This window comes from Carassius auratus, chromosome 30, assembly GCF_003368295.1.
Source record: "Carassius auratus strain Wakin chromosome 30, ASM336829v1, whole genome shotgun sequence".
Classification (NCBI taxonomy): Eukaryota; Metazoa; Chordata; class Actinopteri; order Cypriniformes; family Cyprinidae; genus Carassius; species Carassius auratus.
The window spans coordinates 15,766,105-15,790,888 of NC_039272.1; the positions used below are offsets into that span (position 1 = coordinate 15,766,105).

General features: G+C 36.0%; 1 protein-coding gene across 2 annotated transcripts in view; it reads right to left on the bottom strand.

Moving 5' to 3' along the window:
• Window positions 1–19,431, bottom strand: part of LOC113049391 (carboxyl-terminal PDZ ligand of neuronal nitric oxide synthase protein-like) — a 33,210-nt gene extending 13,779 nt beyond the window's left edge. Inside the window, exons 1-8 of one of the 2 annotated variants that reach the window (XR_003276604.1) lie at window positions 18,960–19,431; window positions 15,968–16,039; window positions 4,609–4,701; window positions 4,388–4,446; window positions 4,191–4,299; window positions 3,483–3,636; window positions 3,160–3,305; window positions 311–466 (exon numbers count right to left, since the gene is read on the bottom strand). Coding sequence is in view for 1 of the 2 variants with exons in the window: in XM_026211698.1 (XP_026067483.1) it covers window positions 311–466; window positions 3,160–3,305; window positions 3,483–3,636; window positions 4,191–4,299; window positions 4,388–4,446; window positions 4,609–4,701; window positions 15,968–16,039; window positions 18,960–19,070 (900 nt within the window). In the remaining variant the exon portion in view is untranslated. The remainder of the gene's footprint in view (window positions 1–310; window positions 467–3,159; window positions 3,306–3,482; window positions 3,637–4,190; window positions 4,300–4,387; window positions 4,447–4,608; window positions 4,702–15,967; window positions 16,040–18,959) is intronic. The other variant, XM_026211698.1, reaches the window with a different exon arrangement.
• Between the last annotated feature and the right edge of the window lie 5,353 nt (window positions 19,432–24,784).

The window sequence follows — 24,784 nt, forward strand, 5'->3', positions numbered from 1 at the left end:
GCCTCTTGTTCGGTCTCTCCTATTATCTTTGCTTCCTCATGGTTATGGAGAATGATTTGGGCTTATAGAGTACGTGAGTGCTTTCTAACAAAGGCTATCAGTAGTCATTTCAACATAGAAAAATAAATAGAGTTATGCAGGAAATGTGCCTCTAAAATTGCCGCTGTGAGGCGAGGTGAGGTGAATGGATCTGTAGTCTGGTTGGAGAGCAGATGATTGTGAAACAGCCTGAAAATATGGAATCAACTGCCGCATATTTCATAGAGCTGTAGCGCCTCCTAGAGCTAGAAAAGTGTAAACAACGTCTTACCTGTGCAACAGCGATCTGTGTTTGTTGCTGCTGCTGTAGCAGCTGTTGTTGGAGTAACTGCAGGCGGTGTTGGGTGGCCAAAGGTGTGAGAGTAGGAGAGCAAGGGCTGCTGGGAGATAGCGTATAGAGAGAGACACCCTCCAGGTCTTGTAAAGACTGAGAGATAAAGGATGAGAATATGAGAGGAAAACAAATGTTAACTAACTATTTGGGTCATTAAACATTATCATTTGAAATATCATCTTCTGCTGTGTACAACTGAGGACTATGGGCTTTGAAAACATAGTAGGCATGCATGTTTGCACTGAAAGAGCACTTTAATATGGTTCCACAGGAACAAAGGACACCACGAGTGATTTCACTAGAAGAGGAACATATACACATAGGCACAACTAAAACACACGCACACACACACACAGAGAGAGAGAGAGAGAGAGAGAGAGAGAGAGAGAGAGAGAGAGAGGGAGAAACTAATTTTCTCTAAGTAGCTTTACTCTGTCTGTTATAAAAGAACTAATTCAGAAACATGGCTCTAGGGATTTGAACACCAAAACACTCTCTGCATTCTCACCTAATTATATTTTGGGAAAGCAGATTCACTGCGTTTACTAAGAGTTAACTGTGTTTTTAATTCACGTTAACAATTACATTTTTAAATTAATGAAACCCTCACACAAACCTTTAGACAATATTTAGACACTGAAAGAATAGTTCACCCCAAAATGAAAATTCTGTCACAATCGAGTTGTACACCCAAAGCTATATAATTTCTTTATTCTGTTGAGCATAAAAAAAGAAGATATTTTGTTAACCAAACAGTTGCGCTAGTCACTGATTTCCAGAGTATGGAAAAAAATACTATAGAAGTTATAGTAAAATTTTCACTATTGAGTTTTGGTTTGAACTATCCTTTTAACAGTCTGTGTGATTTGAGATGTCAACCGCCAGGAGGAGCTGGAGGTTTATATCAGCATGAGCAGAGACAGAGGATGGAGGAAGTGGCAAGTCTGCAGAAGCAAGACTGTCAAAATCAAACCGTTCATGAAAACAATCTTTTCATATCCATTATCTCCATTGTGCAGACAGATATATGTAGGATGGCAAAGAGATAACAGTTCACGACTATATTTATAAAAAAATATTTAATAATAAAAAAAAGCATAAAAAAGGAAGCTGCAACAATGATTGTTCCCATTCGGTCTTCATTTATCCTCCAGTAGATCCATTTGTCATGATCGTCAGCTACAAAGCTAATGGAACACCACTGGATCTTTGATGCTTGCTAGACAAGGAACACATGAATGCATTATGAATGGATTGCTGCTAAATGAATACATGTAAAATGAATGAATGCATTATCTGCTTCCAGGCTAGGCAGCCTTTCAGCACTGGGGATTTATGTAATGAACCATGGAGAGATATCAAACATCAAACAATTTTAGAATTTGAATTTACTTAATCCTTATGGCACTCTCATATGATATTTGAACTTATAAACACAGACATGCTGCCAAATCAACACAAATTCAAGAAAAGCAAATACCACCACACCTTATAAATCTCATTACTGTAGTAATGCACAAATAATAATACTAACTGATAATAATAATAATACCATATCTTATTTAAAGTATAGAAAGCATTTATAACGTAATCCAAGCAACTGAGTTCTTAGCCATCTTCAAGAATGGGCTAAAACCACATCTCTTCCATCTTTATTTGGCTTTACTTGTCTTATATCACTTGTCTTTATATCACATATAAAATGTGTTGAATTCATTTGTTTAAATAAGTTTAAATGCATTTCGTTTCATTTTTTTAATTATTGTTTTTGCTTTCATTTACTTTAATAATACAGTATAGTTCAAAAGTTTTGGGTCACCAAGATTTTGTTTTGAAATTACAACTTTTATTCAGCAAGGATGCACTCAAAGAATCCTAAAAAAAAAGTATCATGGTTTCCACAGAAATATTAAGCAGCACTATCGCTTTCAACATCGATAAGAAATAAGAAATCACATTTCTGATTTCTGAAAGATTATGTGATTGCTGCTGAAAACTCAACTTTCAAAATATAGAAAACAGTTATATTAAATTAAAATATTATTTGAAAATATTAATGTTTAATTGTAGATTAAAAGAAAAAAAGTCTTGGTGAGCATAAGAGACTTCTTTCAGAAACAATTAAAAAATACCAACCCCAAACGTTTAAATGGTAATGTAGCAGCCTACCTAGTAATGACCCACTCATTATTGAGAAGATAAAATACAGTTCATGTAATCTATTACACTAATACAGTGGTTTAAATGAGGTCTAAAAAATGATAATCACCACTGAGAATAATGAGGAAGCTGCATTACACTAATGAAAAACTGAAGGGAAATTAAAATAATGTCACAATGCCACAATTAATAAAAGGGGTATAAAATATTTTTATCTTAACCTAGCAGCATGATTTCTGGTATAAGTTTGTGAAACTGCTCACTTAGCTGAGACTTACTGCATGAGCGGAACTTAAATAATCTAGAGATTTGTGTGTGTTGCTGGCTAAAGCAAATTCCTGTCTCACTAGGGCTGTATGACATTATTTCCACTTCAGACACAGTTAAGTGGTTAAAGTCAGGCAAAGATTTTGAAAATAGTGTGCAGGGCTAAGGCAACATAAGAGTATCACATCACTGAATACCCAGAAGAAGGAATAAGGTTAAATTAAGGGGGAACAAACAGAAGAGAAAGTTAATTTCCTCTATATTTATAAACAGCCTATTTCCAGCTGACAACAATATTGGCCAGACGTCTGTGGAGAGAAGAGCTTCTCAGTCATACTCATACTCCAGATCACTCTCACCTGGAGGGTTTGTTCAGGCTTCACCACGTTGAGCTCTGACAGACTCTGAAGAACGTCATCCATAGCTTGCTCACTGAGCTTTGTGGAATGTTTCTCCGTTCCAGTGACATCATCTATTCCATGCTCCATCCCTGTCAGCTGACGAGCTGTAAACAACAGCAGAATTTTAAGAATATGATGCACGCTTCAAGAAACCACAACAATGATCAACATGTTCATACATCACGCGAGATCGCAGAAATGCTGGACTCCACAGATTTGATTTACTCAATGATGACATGTGTTTAAGGCAATAGAGCTCAGATTCGATGGCATGGTCTCACCTTCAGGGCTGGGCTCTTCTCCAGACTGATCGCTCTGGCCGTCTGCAGGGCCGTCTGGCTGTTCATCTGCATTCTGCTCAGCGTGCTGCAGACTCAGCTTATGGCACACCTCAAACGCCTGACCGACCGTCCGCACTATCCGCATGGCCTGACTCTGAGAGAGGACAAACGTGATGAAAAATCACGTTTAGGATCTTATATACATGACATACATTATATGAATAATCTGACATTTTACATCTGATAATTCTTACATATATAATTATATTATATAATTCAAATAATCATCTCATTACAAAAAATAATCTATGCTAAAATCATCAGCATAGCAACTGCATAACATATTAGCATAACAACTAATATATATGTTCTTAAATATAAATATTCATATAGAATTACTTTCTTCCACTTTTTGTTCATAGATAATTTTTTCCATTAATAGGGCTGTGCTACTACAATTCCATGAAAAAAAGCAAAGGGCAAAGAATGACAAGAAGAGCAGAGACAAAAGAGACAAACAGGTGAAGAGTATCAAGGCCAAGGCCTTCTACAAATTTCATTAGTCGCTCAAGGACAAGATGGACTGAAAAAATGGCATACATCATGATATGTATCCTTGATCTGGTGGCAGAACAAGTGGCAGAGAGAAAGAGAATAACAAAATACTGTATATTTTCCCTTTAAGTAAAAAAAAAGATACTGCTTTACCTTTTTTTTGGACTTGAATACATTGCATCTGAACGCGTTACTTGATCCGTCACGAACAATGTAGCTGAAAATCTTCAGATCCTGAGAATCATGGGATACATAGAAGATCCTAGGAGGAAACAAAGAAAAAAAAGTTAACATAGGCTAAACATTAATACAATATCATTTGTCGAAGTATCATTTATTTTGCATCTCACCTATATATGGGGTCGTGCATAACCAGCATCTTGCTCTCATCCCACGTCCACTCCTTCCTCTTGAGGTCAAAACAAGGCAAATGTAAGGGACTCTACTGCAAATGCTCATTATGAATGCAATAAAAATGTAACCTTATAAATTATAGTACTGTTATTCTAAAACAGGTTAATGAAATTCATGTGTCATGTCAGAGGTGTAGGGTTGATGAGATTACACATGCCTTAGGTTTTTTGCGCAGCACCACTTTGACCCCGTCTACGGAAACCACTATGCTCACTTTCTTCTTCTTCACGCTCTTTGCCTTGAACTCATACTGCAAGGGAAAAAACAGAGTGATTTAAATGCATGGAGAGACTATGACCAATCAAACCGAAATACTGGGAGCGATTCTAAATCAGTAAGTCCTCATTAGCACCTAAACTGCTAAATTATGAAAATAGATGAATCAACAATCAGTCCTGCCCTGAGAGCCTAATTAAAACTACATTATAATGAAGTATTTGCAATAAACAACAACTTTCTTAAAGAGATGAAACTGATAAAAAAAAAAAAACGGGCGACTGGAATTTTTAGCAGACATCACAGCTTTAGTGTTTAGTTTCTTCAGTGTGAAATGATCCTTGATAAATAAAATGTTCAAAAGAAGAGAATTTACTTGAAACAGAAATTTTTTAGAACATTATTAATGTTTTTACTGTTTCTCAAGTTTCCCAACATGGCCTATGCTAGGATTTGACTAGCTTTCTCTCACTCACTCTCGTACATTTTATTGCACTTTATACATTGTTTAGATTTTATTTTGTTCTCTCTATGTCACTCTATGTTGAGAATAAAATCCAAGAATGCACGGCAAGGAGCTCCTTGAAAATATATATGATATATTTAAGACAGCAGACAGAGAGATCCAGATATTTGTATGTATTTTGCATGTTGTGCTTATCAGAGCATCAAACTACTCGAATCAGCTCTGTTCTCCTGTGAGGTCAGAATAAAGAAAAATAAATTCTTGCATCTTTGCATGAAATGTGTCCAAGAATGATATATTTCCAAATGTCTTGAGTCTGAAAGATTCAGATTTGCATTCTTTGAAACTCATTGAGTTGGATATGAATCATTTCTGCTGAAAGACTTTGTATTTATTATTGAAGTCAAGTCCTGGACTGAACTGAGAGAGCTACACTCATTCGCCCAAAGTTGTTCTGTCCATCTCTTGTAGGCTAGAGGAGCGATGGTGGAAACAAAGACTGTATGAGATGTACTATAGGAAAAGGGCACGACAGGTATGTCCACGTGTGCAGATGACAAACCTTTAGCCTTGCTGAAGAGCTTCAGTGAGTTGAAGTTGCTAAAACTTTAAACTACATTATCAGAGTTAATTACCATAATTAAATTACTCATCTATCAGTAATTTACTTTGGGCAGTTGCATCAAAAACACAGTCTAATTTTCATTTTTGTGTGAACTAACACACAAAACTAGTCAACACTGCACCAAACACAAAAAACATTGTAAATAAGCTATATCTATTCTATGGCCTACTAGTGCATATGAGACAGTGAGAAAGGTAATAATATGCAAGGGCCCCACCATAATAACAAATCAATAAATAAAACCAGAACACAAATAAATGTAACTCTCTACTATATCTTGCTTTTTTTGCATTCACCTGCTTTCTTTAGTCCTTGGATATCACTTTGACCACTTTGAGCTCTTAAAGTAGCTCCTGACTGCATGATGTGACCTTCAGTATAATCAGCAGTGGATGTCAGCATCCAAACTAAATATACACCACACTAAATATTAATGCACCCTTCCTGTACAACATGTTTATACGCATGTCTCAAGATCTCTATGTGATGCTGGATTGTGAGATGTGGTTGTCCCTTTAAAATTTTATTTAAAATCTTACAAAATACATATAAATGTCTGTGATTGTGACATTTAATACTAGTATACTAGTGTGGCACATACTACACAGTGTATACTTCATACTGCACACTATTTTTTAAATAGTAGCAGGAGACACAGCATGCACACAATGTTTTTTATATATTTATTTAGCACTTTTAATCCAGAAAATACAAGTACTTTATATTCCAATCAATGAGTAAAGAAAGAGATTAAAAACATTCATTACCCTAAAATATCAATACTTATAGCCTAACACCTATGAGGAAGAGGTAATTCTCGTCTTAAGCACATGTTACAGTTTATGACTGAACACCTTGAGGTTTCGCTTAACCCCATGACAACTATTCACTTAAGCTCCATTTGTGCAAAAAAGGCAAGATGTCAAAATCAAACTAAACTGTACTGCGTCAGCATTCTTTAAAGGAGAAAGGGAGTCTGCAAGAATGAAATTTTAATCTTTCTTATTGCTCAAGTGTAAAGTGCATATATAAATATTTAAGATACACGGCATAGCCATTTGTCTCTGTGCATAAACATTTCAGTGAAAAGTTTGAAAGCTGCAGTTGTCATTAAATAATAATAATTATAATAATTAAACTGAAGATATGCTCCAGAAAACAAATGGGTCAGACTTTAATTTTTTGGATTAAGAGCTGAATCCAGACATCTGCTATAATCCTGTCTTGCTTTTATGCCTAATTTCCATTTTGTTAAAAAGCATCTGCATAGTGGGCTTAAAGTTGACAAAGCCACCATCCTCAGCACTTAATGACATTCCTTACTGATCTCGCTCTATCCCTCAGCTTGAAAGTGTTTTGGGTGGCAGCATACTGTATGAGAGAAAACAATTACAAGTGACATCTCCATTTGTATTTTAAGACAGCCATCAAAAGCATTTACTCAACAACTGAACACTCAAAAAACAAGTGCACTTGTATTACTAAGACTACACTCCACATATAGAGTATACAAAAAGATAATATTTTTTTTTCTTTAACACATGACAGATTAATCTTTGAAAGAGCTTTTTCTGGAATACAAAATTCACACGGATTTAATGGTTTTATCCCATTACCTGGCAGTACTGGGTATACACGGAAAAGCAGAATGATCATGAACCATGAAACCCTCAAATACAGCTTTTCAAGAAAGTCTTTGAAAAGTCTTAATGCAATCTGGGTCACGATTCATACAGACAATCACAGTCAATTAAAGACTGCATCCTAGCAACAGTCTTTAAATGTGAGATTCGGGGGGTCGATTCTTTTCACCCGAATCTTCCCAACAGTCCTTTAGTGCTACAAACTAAGACAACAGCAGGAGCGAGACAGGAAGGAGGGTGTAGGCCTGTGAGGTTGCCCAAAGACCAAATTCAACATGCATCAGAGTACAATCAAACAAGGTTTTAGTTGTCAATCATTCAGTTCACTCTTGACAGCATCATCATGTCACTTTCCAAATCATAAATAAATGTAAACAATAACAAAATAACTGAATAGCCTGATATGAAGTTAAACGATAACAGCATACATGCAATTAATCTGATTTAAAGACTAAATGTGTATATTTTCAATATATAGTGGACTATTTGAGAATTTTGTAACGCTTCAATACTTAGTATCCTACATATCGATAGACAAATACTTTAAAATTGCATTGAATATGAATATTATTTAAGGTATTGTACTGAAAAGGTATCATATACAATTCAAATATCATGACACCACTACTCAGGATAAATCAAAATGAAAGCTGAATGTAGAAAACAACTATACAGCATCACATAACTTCATAACTTCATTGACAACATGCTTACTTGTTGGTATATGGGGAAAAACAACTGAAAAAAAGGTAGAAGAACCCAAGACAGAGAGGGAAAAATGTGAGATCAGTTATTAAATAAATATACAGAAGTATTTTTTAAATCTCCTTCCCATACAAAAAAAAAGTAATGTCACCTTTGGCAAAAGGATGCAAGAACTGGGCCTACTTCCATTAGACGCTGCCATTGGAAACGACCTTGACCTGCATAAGATGCTGAGAGCGAGTTAGTTTCTCTGCTTGATTGGAATTTCCGCTTGACTTCAGACCAATGGGGAGTGTGTGTCATTTTTACAGAGCTTGTACTTGAGGAAGTGAGCGAGAGAGACTGCGCGACAGACAGGGAGAGAGGGAACACTGAACAGACTTCCGAACTCATTTCTTGGAAGCTTGAAAGTCGGTATGAGCTACCTGCTGGGAGTGGGACGAGGGCCAATCAGTTGATGTCACAAACCCCATGGGTGGGATTTAATAACCTTTACAGTGCTGCTGGCCCTCTAGAATGGCTTGATATTTCAGTGTTTGTGTGTGTGTGTGTGTATGTGAGAAATGGTGAAGAGAGACAGAAACAGACCATGAGCAATGTTACATGGAGCATTCAGGTTTTCTCCAACAAGCTGTTGTCAACAAGGCATCTTTAATGCTCGCATCTGTCATACTGTGCGAATCATGCTTGGAAAACATCAGTCAGGTTTCAAGTTTGCACATACTTTTGGAGTCTTGAGAAATTTACAGATGTATATCTGCATAAGATATTAAGACTTATGTTTAGATTTATATCTCCTAAGTTTAAAGATGTTCTTCAATGGTAAACTACTTAAGTAAATTTGTGCTTGAATGAGGTTTGTGCTTAAAAAAAAAAACCTCTCTCTCTCTCTCTCTATATATATATAATTGTTTTTTTTTTTCAATATAAGCTTGCTTTCATATTGATGTTCATAAGGGCATGTGCTTGACTGAATAGATGACAATTCATGTGTACTGACAGGAACTCCCTGTGGTACCACCTCTAACAACAAGTATGTGTTATAGAAATGAAGTGAAAGAGATTGTTGCCTTTGTGATTTTGTCTGCTGAGTAGATGTCAGACAAATCCATATTAGTCAACAATTAGTTTAGGCCTTATCAGCATAGTGTCACTATTTCAGACCAATCAGTGAATGGGCTGGACTTGATGTGCATAAACAGCACAGTAACAGGTGTGAGCACAGATCAAAATGACTCGTTCTCTCTGTCTAATGTAGTGTAGTGAATAGACGTGTGACCACACAGAAGGTCAACTCAGAAAACAGGGCCAAGTATGAGGGCACCATCTGTCCCATGTGCATGTCTGCGTTTGTGTTTGAACAACCATGTCGACACTCAAGCGTCCCAGTCATGTGCATTGTGCGAAGATAAAGATTATGGTTTTATAGATTAAGAGCAGATCTTTTTTGAATGAATAACACCTGTCATACACTACCGTTTAAAAGATTAGTTTTATAAAATAAGTTAATACTTTAAATCAGCAAGTCTGAACTGAATTGATCAAAACAAGACTTTTGATAACAGTAATAAATGTTTTTGAGTGAAAAATTTGCATATTAGAATGATTTCTGAAGGATCATGTGAAAGACTGGATGCTGAAAACAAATGCTGCAAGATTTGTTTAAAAAAATAAATTAATACTTTTATTCAGGCAAGACTGGATTGAATTGACCAGGAAATAAATACATTTTACAATTTAATAAAATAGGCATACTTCAAATAAATGTGGTTCTTTAATTCATTAAATTTTTCAGATTTTTTTCAATCATGATTTTCAGAGAAATATTCAACATTAATAACAGCAATATCAACACACAATATTAATACTGTGTGTGTGTGTGTGTGGGGGGGGGGGGTGCCAAATAAGCATATTAGAATAATATCTGAAGGATCATGTGAAAGACTAAACTAATGGATGCTGAAAAATCAGCCTTATATAATAAATCTGTTCTTGGTGAAATTGAAATATAACTATAATAATATACTAATATAGCACTTTCATATTATTGCTCTTTTGTTGGTTTTGATTGCCTCCATTGTAGTCATTTAGTCGCTTTGGATAAAAGCGTCTGCTAAATGACAAAATTTGAATAGAATGTAAACGTAAATAATGAAACTAAATTTAAATTAAAATCAAGCCCCAAATCAAATAAATAAGTAAAACAAATAAAATAAATCTCTTCATATAAACAAAATAAGGCTTTGTCTGTGCTCTTTCCATTTAAAATTAGAGGAGACCTCTGCATTTTAATCATGATCCAGACAAAGATGCTGCATACATGCAACACGGGCAGTTTTTAATTTAGATTGTATCATTTTGAAATTTTAAAGCAAAAACAGAATGGTTTGACTACAGTTTTGTGAAACTACACATAACAATATCTGCATGAAACAGTGGACGAGCTGAACGAGAAGCAGATTCACTCTCTGCCAGCAGGTGGCGCTTAAAGCATTTCCTTGGTTTCCGCTGTAAACGAAGCAGTGCTACACTTGTGATCTTTAAAGGGATCATATGATGTTTTTTTAAAGATCATTATTTTGTGTATTTGGTGTAACTGAATATGTTGACATGCTTTAATGTAAAAAAAAAACACATTATTTTTCAAATACTGTAAATTATTTTAGGTCCTCTATGCCCTGCCTCTCTCAAACAGTCATTTTCTTCTAAGTCCCTCCTTCCGACAAGCGCAGTCTGCTCTGATTGGCCAACTGACCCACTGCATTGTGATTGGCCGAACACTGCAAGCACTCGTCGGAAATGTAACGGCCCTTTCCATAATCGCGAGCTTCATCTTTCAAAGTAAATGTAAAGACAGTTAATAATGTCCTTAGTTTTACCATCAGTTCGAGCCCGAAGGGGCAACAGAGTCACGTGACAGACACAATGATGTGTTTGCAGTACACAAGCCACGGACGGTTGAGACAGCTGACTCCACTGTCTGTCTCTCTCTCTGTCTCTCTCTCTCTCTCACACACACACACACAATACGCAAAACTTTGCTAAATACTTTGATAAAAAAATATCTCTTTGGATTTGAGACTTTAGTTTTTGCAACTTTACAGCTCTTCTTTATGCACCAAGAGCTTGTAACACTCCAAAGAGAAAGGAAAAATTGAAATCGCATCATATGACCCCTTTAATATGCATTATACAGAGGCAAGGTGAAAAGAAAAAATTCCATCTAAAATTTTCTAAAGACAGTAAGTTACCCTCAGACATGCATTCATATAAACTCCTATATATACTCATGTATCCCAATGTAATTTAACATCTGACAGAAATTTGCTTTAAAAATCACCTATCTAATGTGAAAAAGTAATTTGTTTCCTAAAATGACTCAAACAAACATTTATGATGCCTTTTTCAATTTACTCACCAATGACATCTTAATTGGCCATTCCAGGCTCACACACATTCCCATTCAGCCTCTCTCTTATACACTCACAAACACAATGGCCTCAGTTGGGCCAAATGGCTTTCCATGACAAAGCAGAAATGAGAACAAGAAGCAAAGAGAATGTAGATCAGGGAACAGAGGAGGAATGGAGGGAAACACAAGAAGACGGGATATGGCAGGCACAGACACAGGGAAAGAGGGACACTCCTAAAAAGCTAGAGAAATATACAATATCCCTAAAGTAGAGCAACCATCTCTTTCTCATTTTCTTTTTCTCAAGCCCAGAGGCAGTTTTCCCAGTCACAAAACAAACTAAAACCCAACAGATAGTGGAGTTCACACAGAGTGTGTGTTACAGTGTGCCAGAGAGTGCAGGTGAACGTTAAAAGTGTGTCATGTTTGTGTGGGTGGAGTCTGGACGACTACGCCTAGTGCTCAAACACACTCAAAGTTTCAGGACTCAGGACGCGTTTTGGCAGAGTTGTGGGGGGGGGGGGGGGTTGCCATGGTGATAAGGGGGTCCTGGCCTTGCATAACTGGTTAACACTTACAGAAATAGTCTGAAGAAGCGAAAGAGAGTGTGAGAGAGAAGACAGTGAATGAGCAGAAGAAAAGCAGCAAAAGAGGGAGGAACCCTGCTGAGTGCACTGACTGAGAGCAGTGGGGCGGAGGATTTTACTCAGGGCTTCTTTCCTTTTATTAAGACTTACAAACATTTGAAGTCTGTTTGTGTACATTTATTCTTCTCTGGAGTGAAAAGCCTGTGTCCCTGTATATACGTGCATTAAAATGTATGTGGTTGTCTCGAGGATGTTAATTGCTCGATCATTTATGTCACATCTAATGTGATTTAAATGTAAATATTGACAGCTTGCAGTTTGGTTTGGAGGGAGAGATGTCGAGCTCATGGATGCTAGTGCATGTAGGCCATTACACTGCATCTGTCCCTGGGCTACGGCACAACAATGAAGCCTTTCATTCTCTCTATAGCCCCATATCTGCCCCCTCCCCATTAGACACACACACACACACACACACCATCCACTCCCTAACCCTCACCACCTCCTCTTTCCTTTCCTCTCCTCCTGACCTCTTTATCACATTCTCTCATGGTTTTGTAAGACTGCCATTAGCATCAGCTTCACAGTCGAACACAAACATTTCATAAATTCTTTTACACCAACTTTGTCTGGGACATTCAAAACGTTTAAAAAAACTGGATTTTTCAAGTGATGAGTAGTTTTTGTATGGTATATATGAGCTCAACAGATTAATTAAAATAAAATTGTATTTAATAAAATACAATCATTGTTATTAATGTCAAATTAAAATAAGAAGCTATAAAAATGCAACCTAAACTGCAACCTTATGAAATTAAAATGAAAACATTGCCACTTACTCAATCAGTCATACTTATATTTGCTCATCCATGCATTCATTCACTGACCTATAAAATCCTAGGCTGACAGTGGCAGATGTAGAAATGAAGTTATTAAATTAAGTATGACACAAGTTAATAAGATCTTGAATTGGACAACATAACTCACTTTATTTTAGTCTTTTGCTATTAACACACCATTAACTACGACTTTTGCCTCAGTAAAGTCCTAAATTGCAGCGTATTAATAGTTAGTAAGGTTGTTAAGTTTAAGTTAACGTACTGCAAAAAAGAGTGGAAGAAACCACTAGTCCACTAGTCTGTGTCCCGCTGTGTTCCAGACAAGAGCATGTGAGTGCTGATAAGTGAAAGTGGAATTGTCATATTGCTTAATTATCTAAAAACAATAGACATCTATATGAACACATTTAGACAGCAAAGTGAACAAGTGCTAGAGTTTGTGTTGTGATGGCTCACCAGACACCACTGTTGCTATAGTGCCATTTTGCATATATATATATATATATATATATATATATATATATATAAAATCAATATGCACTACTGGGGAAATGAATGACGTTCTTTCGTTTGGCAGTTAGCCTGGAATGATTTGATCTAAAGAGTCATAGATGCATAAGAACTAATACAACTTAAATAAGCCTTTTCCTTTGGTTATATACCGATCTTTCTTGTCAGAATTTCTCATTTGATCAAACATAAACATATTGGAACTCTTGCTAACTCTTCTTAGCATGTCTGGGAATAAATGAATTTTTTTTATAAACAAGACTTGATAATAGACACTATGTACAATAATATTGCATTTTCATCTTTTAAAAGACACACTGCATTATGGTCTATTCATAGCTTCATTCTACAGATTAGGAATGAAGGCACAAACCAATTAAAGTCTTAATTACAATATTCTTTGGCTGAAATGAATGGGGTTTCTCAAATAGTGACGAATGAAAGAGTAAACAAAGAAAGCGAGAAGATAAAAAGGGACAGGGTCTCAGATGACTTGCAGAGGTCAGAGACATGGCTATGTGTTGTTTCCTTCATTGGAAGCAGACCACTTTCCAGTTATTTTTAGGTCTGATAACACAAGACCTAAGGAGCTGTCAATCACATCCTGGCATTCTTAAGAGACATACTGCAAGCTGAACTTTAACCCAATCATCACAGAGGGACTGAGAGAAAGAGAACGCTGTCAAGTTGCCGCCCAATGCTGACTGATCTCAGAAAGAGTCTGGGAAGACTGACACAATCTTCAGCATTAATATATCCTCTTATACTCATACACTCTTACAAAATGTGGATGGTATGAATGTGTTAAAGACATAGGACAACTTCTGTGTAGGAAAGATATCATGATCAGATATGTTTGTGTATTATGATTTCAAATTTCAAATAATGACCATTATCTCACACTTAACCTTGAGCTGTAACAACTGTTCATCCAGACATGCTTCTACTAAGTCACATCATGGAAAGCTTCTCCATTGCATAAACTAAGTTATTTTTAAGTAATACTTTGTGGTTTCATGTACACACACACACACATGCTCATCAGGGCTCGATTTTAAGAGCTGACTTGCCACGCAAACCTTCATCCGATGACAGTTATAAAGGCTCAGTTTCCCAATGACATGTGGAGAAAATGGTAAAGAGAGAAAAGAGAGAAGGAAAAAGGCTGTAAAGAAGGTCAGAACAAATTATTTACTGTTGTTTTCAACAGAATCTAACACAACAAGGGCATAAATTCTAGACTTGTCTCTGAGGGAACTCGCTAACCCAGAAAATATCAGCTGTGAAACACATTAAACAAACTGACACTGACATTTCCCTAAAAAGCCCAGAAAATATTTATCAGACTCCTATTCAGATGCAGTTTTTCCTCACTATTTTACACCCACAAAAGCAAGCCCATCATGCATTGAAAGAAATGCACAATATATATATATCTTTTTCCTAATTATTAAATATTTTTGGTTTCTGTTTTTTCCCCCATTTTTTTGTCCAATTATTTGAAATAGAAACTTACACAATTAACCATCAGTTCATAATTTTTTTTCATGAAAATTAAAAATTTTAAGCCATATGAGATACTTTTTTGTTGCTCAAATTCAGTTTTATTATTTTTATTATTATTTATTAAAAAATGTTTTACATTTTAATCGTTTCATTAAAATAATCAAAAGCATCTCTAAATAACTGATTTTATTTAAAAAAAAAATAATGATGAGTTTTAAGACTTTTTTTTTTACAATTTATATAGATATATCTATCAAAATAGATATATTTTTAAATTTCATGGCTTAAGCTAAATACTTTTTTATTATCTAGAGAAGAGAAGAGAAGAGAAGAGAAGAGAAGAGAAGAGAAGAGAAGAGAAGAGAAGAGAAGAGAAGAGAAGAGAAGAGAAGAGAAGAGAAGAGACTACAGGATAAAAAGCTCTACAAAATCTTTCAGCTGAAGCTTTTTGATCTGGCAGGCCTGTCACAAACTCTAAAGGAAACAATTCATGCACACACACACACAAATTCCTACTTCATCTGATCAAGCAACAAATCCAACTTAATTTGTCTTAGGATTTTCCTTCAGTCTGAGCTACGAGGATCTGTGTGAGTACATGGCAAGTACATATAGAAAACTAGGATACACACACACACACACACACACACACACTGACCAATCAACCAAAACAATAGCAGTCATCTCCAATTTCCATTTGCTGTAGACCCCACAGAGATCATTCATGGGAAATAACAAGGCTTTTTGTGCCTCACTTGTCTGTGAGTATGTGTGTGTGATATCTCTTTATCAATGTGCAGAGCATGACATATGAAACCTCAGGAGAAAAAATACTATTAGGATGCAGAGTATGTGATAAATATAGAGGAACAGGCTGTTTTTTTCCCAGCTAATGAGTCTAACACTGCAGAAGACGTGTCTGAGAAAACAGCTGCTGTGAGCCAATCAGTAGTGATTACTCAGCACTCCAGTCTGTGTCTGTGAGTGAAAGTGTCTGAAGAACTTACCCTGATTCTTCTCATAGCAGCGACAATCTCCATTCGACTGTTGGGTCTTGGGACATCCAGGCTGCCAACATACTGCAAAAAAACAAAAAACACATGCTTCAATGTTAGATGAACAGCATTGTATTTAAGTTCTGTTATTAAAAATTAATGAGGCAGCTTCATTTGCACAAACACAAGCAAACACACGTTCTGGGTTAATTAGTGCCAAGTTGTTTTTGCATGGGCGGGACACTGGCAGCCTCATTTCTCAAATTCTATTTATACTAAAATGTTCATCTAAACCAATCACTTGGATGTGGTTCAAGGCCTACATTTAGATAAATGGCGGTGACCATACTAAAGTTGTTTATTTTACAAAGGTAAACAAATTTTCTTAAGTTAAAACATTAATATGTATCAATAATGCCAAGAACTGCATAAGCCCAACAATATGCAAAAGATAAAAATAAAAAACTGACAATTTTGCACATTTGTGACCCTGGCTGTGAAAACCCAGCTAAAGTCATTTTTTATGATTTTCTACTGTTTTCTACATAAAATCATATTTTATAATGTAAAGAACATTGTGTGAAAATGTAATCTTGATATCTTTAATATTGACTGAGTAAGGCCATGTGATGTGAAATAAATGGTTATAATTAAGCTTTGATGCTTGTAATCTCATAATTAGATTCTGAGACTTTAGCCTGGATTTCACAGACAGGGTCACATTTATTAAAAACATCAGTAGATGTTAGCCTGTGCAAATCTGCATTGCTTCAAGTTTCTTTATTTGCATACACAATCAAAACTACTCTGTAACCCTTCGCTGAACTGGTCAGATTTAGAATTGACAGGAAATTAATGAGGACTTAAATTATCATTTTACATACTTCACTTACCAAAAGTTCACAGCAAAGGCATAAATTCCTCAAAGCAAACACCTCGAACACCATTTCCATTTTCTTTAGGAAATGACAAATCTATTTTTACATTCAGTTTACTGAATAAATGTATTATTCAAAATATGAACATTTTCTATGGTTCCAAAACATACCGCATGTCCTGATAAAGGTAAAAAATGTCCCTAAAAACCAAGGGTACCAAAATGTATCATTCTGTATCTATGACAATCACTGACTCAACTGCATATTTCTAAAATGTGAATAGATCAGTGGCAGCTTTACATAGCACACTTAATCTAGTATAGTTTCAGTGTTTACAAACAATAGTGTTCTTTCATGCTTGTAATGACCTGTTCTAAAGCAATACAGAGATGTTGACCTTAAATACTTGTCTCCAGCTTCCACAGTCTAAATCCAGCAGAGAGGGACAGCACTACTGACAACAGTTCTGCAAAAATAGCAACTTATACAGCTGATTTAAGCTTTGAAAGACAAGAGCGCAAGACTGCAGTCAGAATGTGTGACTGTGAATGTAAGTGGTTCTAGGTCTTGGCTTTCCAGCTTCGGCCGATAAAATTCCTGGAAGATAATCCTGCATCACAAATTGGAGCTAAAATTATTCAGTGATAGGCTTCTGAGTGGCTCAGTATACAAAGCTTTAGGTTTCCTGAGGCATTTAGCTTTCTGGAGATTTGAAAAGCTTAGAGAAAATCTGAGTATGTAGATGTGTATTTAAGAAATATGGTAAAAATAGACAGAGGAGTAATCTAGGACCTTGTAGGATGTCCTGGCTTTCATTAATGGGCACTAATTAAATATTTATTAAGCGGTCATAACCAGGAAATTTTATGCTGAACAGGACATTGGTTGCTGTATTTATGATTATAAGCAATATAGAAAACCTATTTATCTAGATGAAAATCTAGCAGGCTTTTGTAACTTATAGTGGTGGAGAAATACACTGACTATCCCAAAAGCTTAACCATTGATTTAGAACTGATTTTCATTGCTTTCGCTATCAAGGCAGCTCAATGTATTTTGAGACACAGCCAATGAGTAGAGGTTTATTCAATAAAATGTTAAATACTTACGTCCCAGTCAATCCTAACCGCAGCTTCTGAAGAAACCAAATACCCTCCAATGACGTCTTGGCTCAGTAAATTTACTAATGAGCTAGCCATGCAGAGGGTTGTGCCAGACATCAAAAATAGTGTATAAGTATGAAAAAAAATTATAATTTGCATATACATGGATGGTGAACTTGATCTAAAGTTAATAAAAAAATACATTAACAATTACAAATTAACTTCATACCGATGAGCACGATGAACATGTTTCCAGTATCTCATATTAAACTCATTTTTATATTTTGGGGGACTAAAGTATTAAAGTATTGTTTGCAAAAGAATAAAGGCGTTAATTCTTTTTTTTCTTTTTTTTTATGATCCTATAATGAAACATTGTGATCACCTGATAAAAGCCAGCATGGCACAACCAACATCTCTAGAAAGCATTAGTTGTCATGTAACAACAAAACAATTAAATAGAGTTAATTATTTAATTATAGTTCATTATTATTATTTAAATATATTATTTAAATAAATATATATTACTATTTAAATATAACAGGTTTTAAATATCTTATCTCTTTATGAAAATGCTTTTATACATCTCAAATGTAAAAAAACTTGATATAAAATGTCTAAATATTTGTAACGAAAATATTATGACCTTTACATTTATTATGATTATATATATATATATATATATATATATATATATATATATATATATATATATATATATATATATATATATATATATATATATATATATATATAAACAAATTGAATAAAGATTACATTTTCTAAACGTAAAAAGATTTCTCCTTCTTTTTCCCCTCAATACATTTTTTTCATCGACCCTAATGTGTACTCGGTGACATTTTCATTTGTTGGTGTCTAATGTCTTCGCAGCTACCCAAAACATGATCCTGACAGCCAATTGCATTTGACATGCACGTTCTCCATATGACTACATAAAAGTATCGGTTAATAGTGTGACCAGCGATAATAACAATGGCGATGTTTACAACAGACATAGTTCACCTTGGCTTGGAAGTGTATTCCGTGTTGATACGCTTCCTCGTTGTGAAGCGGGACTCGCGAATCCGCCACATCGTCCACCAGGTTGTACCTGTTTCTCCCGTGCATTTTCATTGGGACCCTTCCAGATGCTCGGCGAGAAATTTCATCAGCCAGTTCCCGAGCTCCAAAACTACTGCCAACTAAAAAGCTTGCTCTAGTTTAACCAACAGAAGACAAGTCGCGGATACAAGAGCGATTCAAAGCGAGGGAGCCCATTATAGTAGCAGCCCGGGAAAAGCTGAATGAAATCACAGGCGCTTCAGCACAAAAGAAATGGGTTGGGCGCCTCTTTCCCCCTCTCTCAGCTCAGCCGGCCCGCACACATCAGCTGCGTTTATACAAGTCTGGCTTCGACTTAAGTTGTTCAAGTGCCTCAGAAAGAAGTTTATTAAAAGAGGCGCTATGGGTGAATTATGAATCCCCAATGACAGTTTTTTATTTGCGTTGCTCTCTTCAACCCCTGATGCAATTCTCATGTAGAAAAGTTCCGTCTGCTTTTAAGGATCAACCTTCAAGTCTTTCAAACACCATATTTAGCATAATAAAAGCAGTACTTCCTTATAGTGCGTAGATGAATTACAACACAATACACCCAGTTCCCATGGGCTATATGCAAAATACCACAGGTTAAACATGGTAACGCTCGATTAGTTGTAGATTTTTCTGGTGAACTGCAGAGCTCTTTTTTTTATATGCCTACATATAGGCCTATTTAATAGATTATATTTAATAGTAGCTCAGAAGATAGTTTGCAGACAGGTTTGGCCCAACTCCACAGTGAAAAGATCCAAATTTATAAAGGAGAGTTTTACTGGAGGGATTATGTGGGGAGAATGAGCTAGTTAGAAGGCTATAGCTAATATAGCCAATATTTTTTCAGTGTTAATTTCTCTCGACACACTGATTTTTAGTTGTTATAAATAAATACATGACAGAAATTTCATTTTTGGTTGAACTACCCCCTATCTCTATGAATTTGTGTTCAAGTCACTGCATGGGTAGGCTACTGCAATACAGAGAGACTGTTAATGAGAGAAAGTGAGAGAGCTTTTGCAGGAACATACTATTGTCTTTTTTTCAATATTGACACAAGTGCTCCCTCTGCTGCATCACAGATGCATTATGGGTTTGATTTGACACTTCAACACACAAATATGCTAATTAAAATACATGTTTATTGCATTATTGCGTTTGCTGTTTACATGAATAATCCGAATTATATCATTTACATCTGATTTGTAATTTCTGTGAAATGAATGAAAACGTACAGTCTTGTTAAAGACAATTACAAAGTATTCAGATCACTGTGCTAACTGTTTTGAGAACAGTGACCTGAGTTTGGAGACGTGTCAAATCGATTCAGAAAAACTGTAAACACTAGTCAGATTTCTCAATATAGGCTTATTTTCTTTATCACGTGACAGTCATCTAGAGGTCATACAATATAAGAGTGTGACATGCATATTCTGTAACTATATAGACATTTCACTGAGATAATGTTTTTTTTACACTGTTTTTTTCTGTAACCGTCCACCGTCAAAATCATTATGCTCACTGATTTTTAGCTTCGCCGTGCAATATATTGCTGCCGTGCCCGTGTGCCTCTACGGCTTCCGTTAGCTGCGTTGCGTTGTCAACAGGACCAAAACACCAGCAGCGACCAAGCGACAGCACACAGGAGCTTTACTCCTGGGCTGTCCGGTCCGCTGGCCATCAGCTGACACCTCACCTGTCCGCCTTAGGGTGACCACCTGTCCCGCATTTTGCGGGACAGTCCCGAAATTTGAAGCTTTGTCCCGCGTCCCGCAAGTCATAAGCAGTGTCCCGCATTTTAATTTCGTCTTCGTCATTTTATTTAATCGTCCTTTAAATTACATTTCTACAATAAAAAAAATGTTAATAAGAAAACACGTACTGAACATGCGCAGCGCAGCCGTTATTATTGGTTCTAGCGGCTAGCCAGAGCAGGAAAATAAACACAGAGAAAAAAAAAAAACCACTCCTGGTGAAAGTGAACTACAGCTACACCTGCCAGGAGTTCTAATGACACATAATGAATGAGAAGGCCCTACTCTAAGCTGCCAGATCAGACAAAAAATATAAATTCAAGATGCACTGAATCTGGTAAGAACGCATTTAATCTTTCTAGTCTTTCCTAATGGAATTTATATGCTTATTTGGAAATGTGCTTTGTAGCGATTGGATTATTATTTTCACTTAATTATTTGGATTGAATACACACGTTCTGTTAACGTGCTGTTAACGTGCTATTTATGTTGATATTTATTTTACTGATATTACTATTAAATATTATTAGTGACGTTCACAGCGCCGGTCAGCACCGTCATTAACATTTTTATAAACCCTTTTAGCAATTTAAAACATGTTAACATCACTGCAAAAAGAGATATCTAATAAAAAAAAATCAATATTTATTCACCTAGTATAATAATAGTAATTTCTCTGCCTCGTGTCCCGCATTGTCCCGCAAAATCAGGTCTGCTGACCTGCAACAGAGCAATAGCCAGGTGGTCACCCTAGTCCGCCTGCATTAACTCTACCACGTCTTTGCAAACAGCAGGTAAACCGAATGCACGCGTTGTTTTCATTTGGAGATACAACGTCCGTTTAAAAGCGCGAGAGCGGTCGGCGCACCTCACCGGCACTTTAAAACTGACCGAAACTGACAGGGGGAATGTGGTGATGCGCCCAGTAATGCCCTGCGCTCATCTTCCTCATATTAATGCCGCGATATGTGCTGTTAGTTGAGTATTACTTTATAGAGAATGGGATGAATTAGGCACAAATTCGTTCATATGCAGCTTTTGGTATTATTATAGGTAACGTTAAGAACCCTTTTTCCCATTAAAAGGACACCGGACGGCTCTTATGTCCCCTGTCCCTTTAGATCGCCATCAAAACTATTCAGCACACTGTAGTGATATGTTATCTTTCAGTGTTAATAACGTTCATACTGCAATGGATTTTATAGATAGGCTATCCATTAACGTTAGATAGATATCCACTATATTTTATATAGATTTTTTGTCTTTGTGCTTTAGTTTGGACAACAGCAGATGGTCCACGTTAGCACCTCATACTAGTACATTGTCCTGACATATTCATCAAATCTAAATGAGATAACAAACAACCCTGCCATTAACTAACACTATGAGAGAGTGATGATTGAGCTCCAGCAGATGAAGGAGGCGGAGAACGAGGCCGCGGGACGAGGAGCAGCAGTCCCCGGCCTCGGTCTCCCCAATCCCCGAGGATGTTTCCTTCACTCCTCGTTGAGACCTGTCCGAAAGTAGCATTAACGGGAGAAGTCGGAGTAAAAGTAGAAGCAAATCAGACGGTCATGAGAGACAGGTGAACGGTAAACAACTGCCGGATCTGACGCCGCAGAAGTATTCACAATGACAGAGCCATGTGAGCAATGAGCCAAACCTTCACATTAAAATTTTAAAGGATAAAACGGCGGCAAACGGTCACATTGAGTCATCCCGAAGACAGACAGATGAGAAATGCGTGCATCATATAAAGAGGCCAAAAAGAGAAGAGCTGTGACGGTGGACACCTCTAAGGTGAAGACATCTCTGGAGGCACTGAAGATGAGCATCAGACAGCTGAAGTGGAAAGAAGTGAGAGAGCCACCGTGTTCTGACATGCATAACCTTTGACTCTATCCACCTGCCATTCCGATTACAAGGGCTAATCATAAGGTATTAGCATGCCAACCGTTGTTAGGGTATTCTTAGTATTCTCAGTTGTGTGATGTGTGGTCTTGGTAAACCCTATGTTATGGGGACAAAATGTCCCAACAAAGATGGCAATATCCAAAATCCTTGTCCTTGTGGGGACATTTTAGTTCCCCATGATGGGGAAACAAGCTTATAAAGATACAAAATATTTTTTTTTCCCTTGGAAATCTAAAAATGCTAATGGTTTTCTGTAAGGGGTAAATTTATATTTAGGGTTAGCGTAGGGCGATTGAAAATACAGTTTATACAGTATAAAAGCTATTATGCCTATAGTATCCTTGGTTAAAAATTTCTTCCATAATGTACTTGGAAGTGCTCTATGTTTGCACACTAATTATTTTTTAGTACTTTTTAAGGTAAACTTAAGATCAGCTAAGTGTACTCAGCTGTGCTATTTTGGGACACTTAGAATCTGAACTAAAATACGCTTTTAACATACTATCACTTTTAAAAAATATATTTAGTTGCCTAGTGTTGCAGTCAAGACCACCTAACCCAAGAGACAAAGTCGAGACCAAGATAATTGTGTGTAGAGAGCAAGATTTTGAGGGGTTGAGACCAAGACAAGACCAAGGCTGGTCAAGAACGAGTCAGGACCAAGACCAAGACCAAGACCAAGACCAAGACCAAGACCAGACCAGCACTGCTCAAATTCATCTAAAGGTTCCACATTTACTTCCTGAGAGATGCCTTATTTTAAATCCTTAAATACAATAATAAGACACTTAATAATAAGACACTAGCGTTGTTACCTTTCAAATTAAATCTCTAACAACAAAATTAATCTTTGCACTGCACTGGTGTAAATCTGAATCGGTACAAATACAAATGCATAAACATTAATATTTTAATACATTAATATTTAAAAGATTATTCAATGTTTGTATAAATGCAATATAATTTTTTCAAAACAGCTCTCTTGCTCTTGTGGTATTGCTTAGTTATTATATTATATTATATTATATTATATTATATTATATTATATTATATTATATTATATTATATTATATTATGTTATATTATATAAAAATCCACATCTTATACACTCTAGCACTCATACTCTAAAGCACTTTTTTACAACAATATCTTGAATTTTGTGGGTGTATGTATTCATTTTGGTGACATTTTTGACACAATCCATCAATAATTTCTTCTAATCCAGGGGGCCTGCAGCCCACTACAGGGCCTCAACAAACTTCCAAGGGAGCCTCAAGATGACTTAAAAAGTATTCATCTGCATGTGCTTCAGTGTTGTGCTGTAAACAATGGTGTCATCTGTATTGCTAATCAATCGGATCCCGAATGGGAGCCAGAGAGTTTGCACAGAACAATCACAGCTCTTACAGGACATTTCAAAATGTTGTTCTTTGTTTGTTGTGGTCTCATACTTTTAAATATACTGTTATTTGTAAATGCTACAACTTATGTTCTACAAACTTTTTAAAGTCTGTCTTTATGCATAAAGTGTATAATTGCAACACAGCTGATTGATGGAGCTGAAGATCTGAATGAGAGAGACAGAGATGCAGAGCAGGGGGACGTGAGGAACCAGATTAAGAATCGCTTTTTTAGAACATTGATTTTGAAACTTGTGAATCCATCAGAATCGTTAGAAGACATTTCATACATGAATAGATTGTTTTGTGCAGCCCTAGTTTTGATGGCATGGCAACAACTCTTCCTCTTTTCTAAAGCAGCGCAACGTTTGTACTTTAATAGACAATATCCACGTTTGCATTGAACTCTCTGTGTTGTAACTTTACAAATATTGTTTATGCTCAAACAGCAACATTACACGCTAACTAAAATTAAAAAAGTGAATTGCAATCAACCACCCCTTTAATAAACTATGCTAAGCTCTAAAATTGTAGAGGGGGCCTTCAAATAATGTTGTGGACAACAGGGGGCAATAAAGTCAAACATTTTGAGTTCTACTGGTATAAATCATATATATATATATATATATATATATATATATATATATATATATATATATATATATATATATATATATCTATCTAT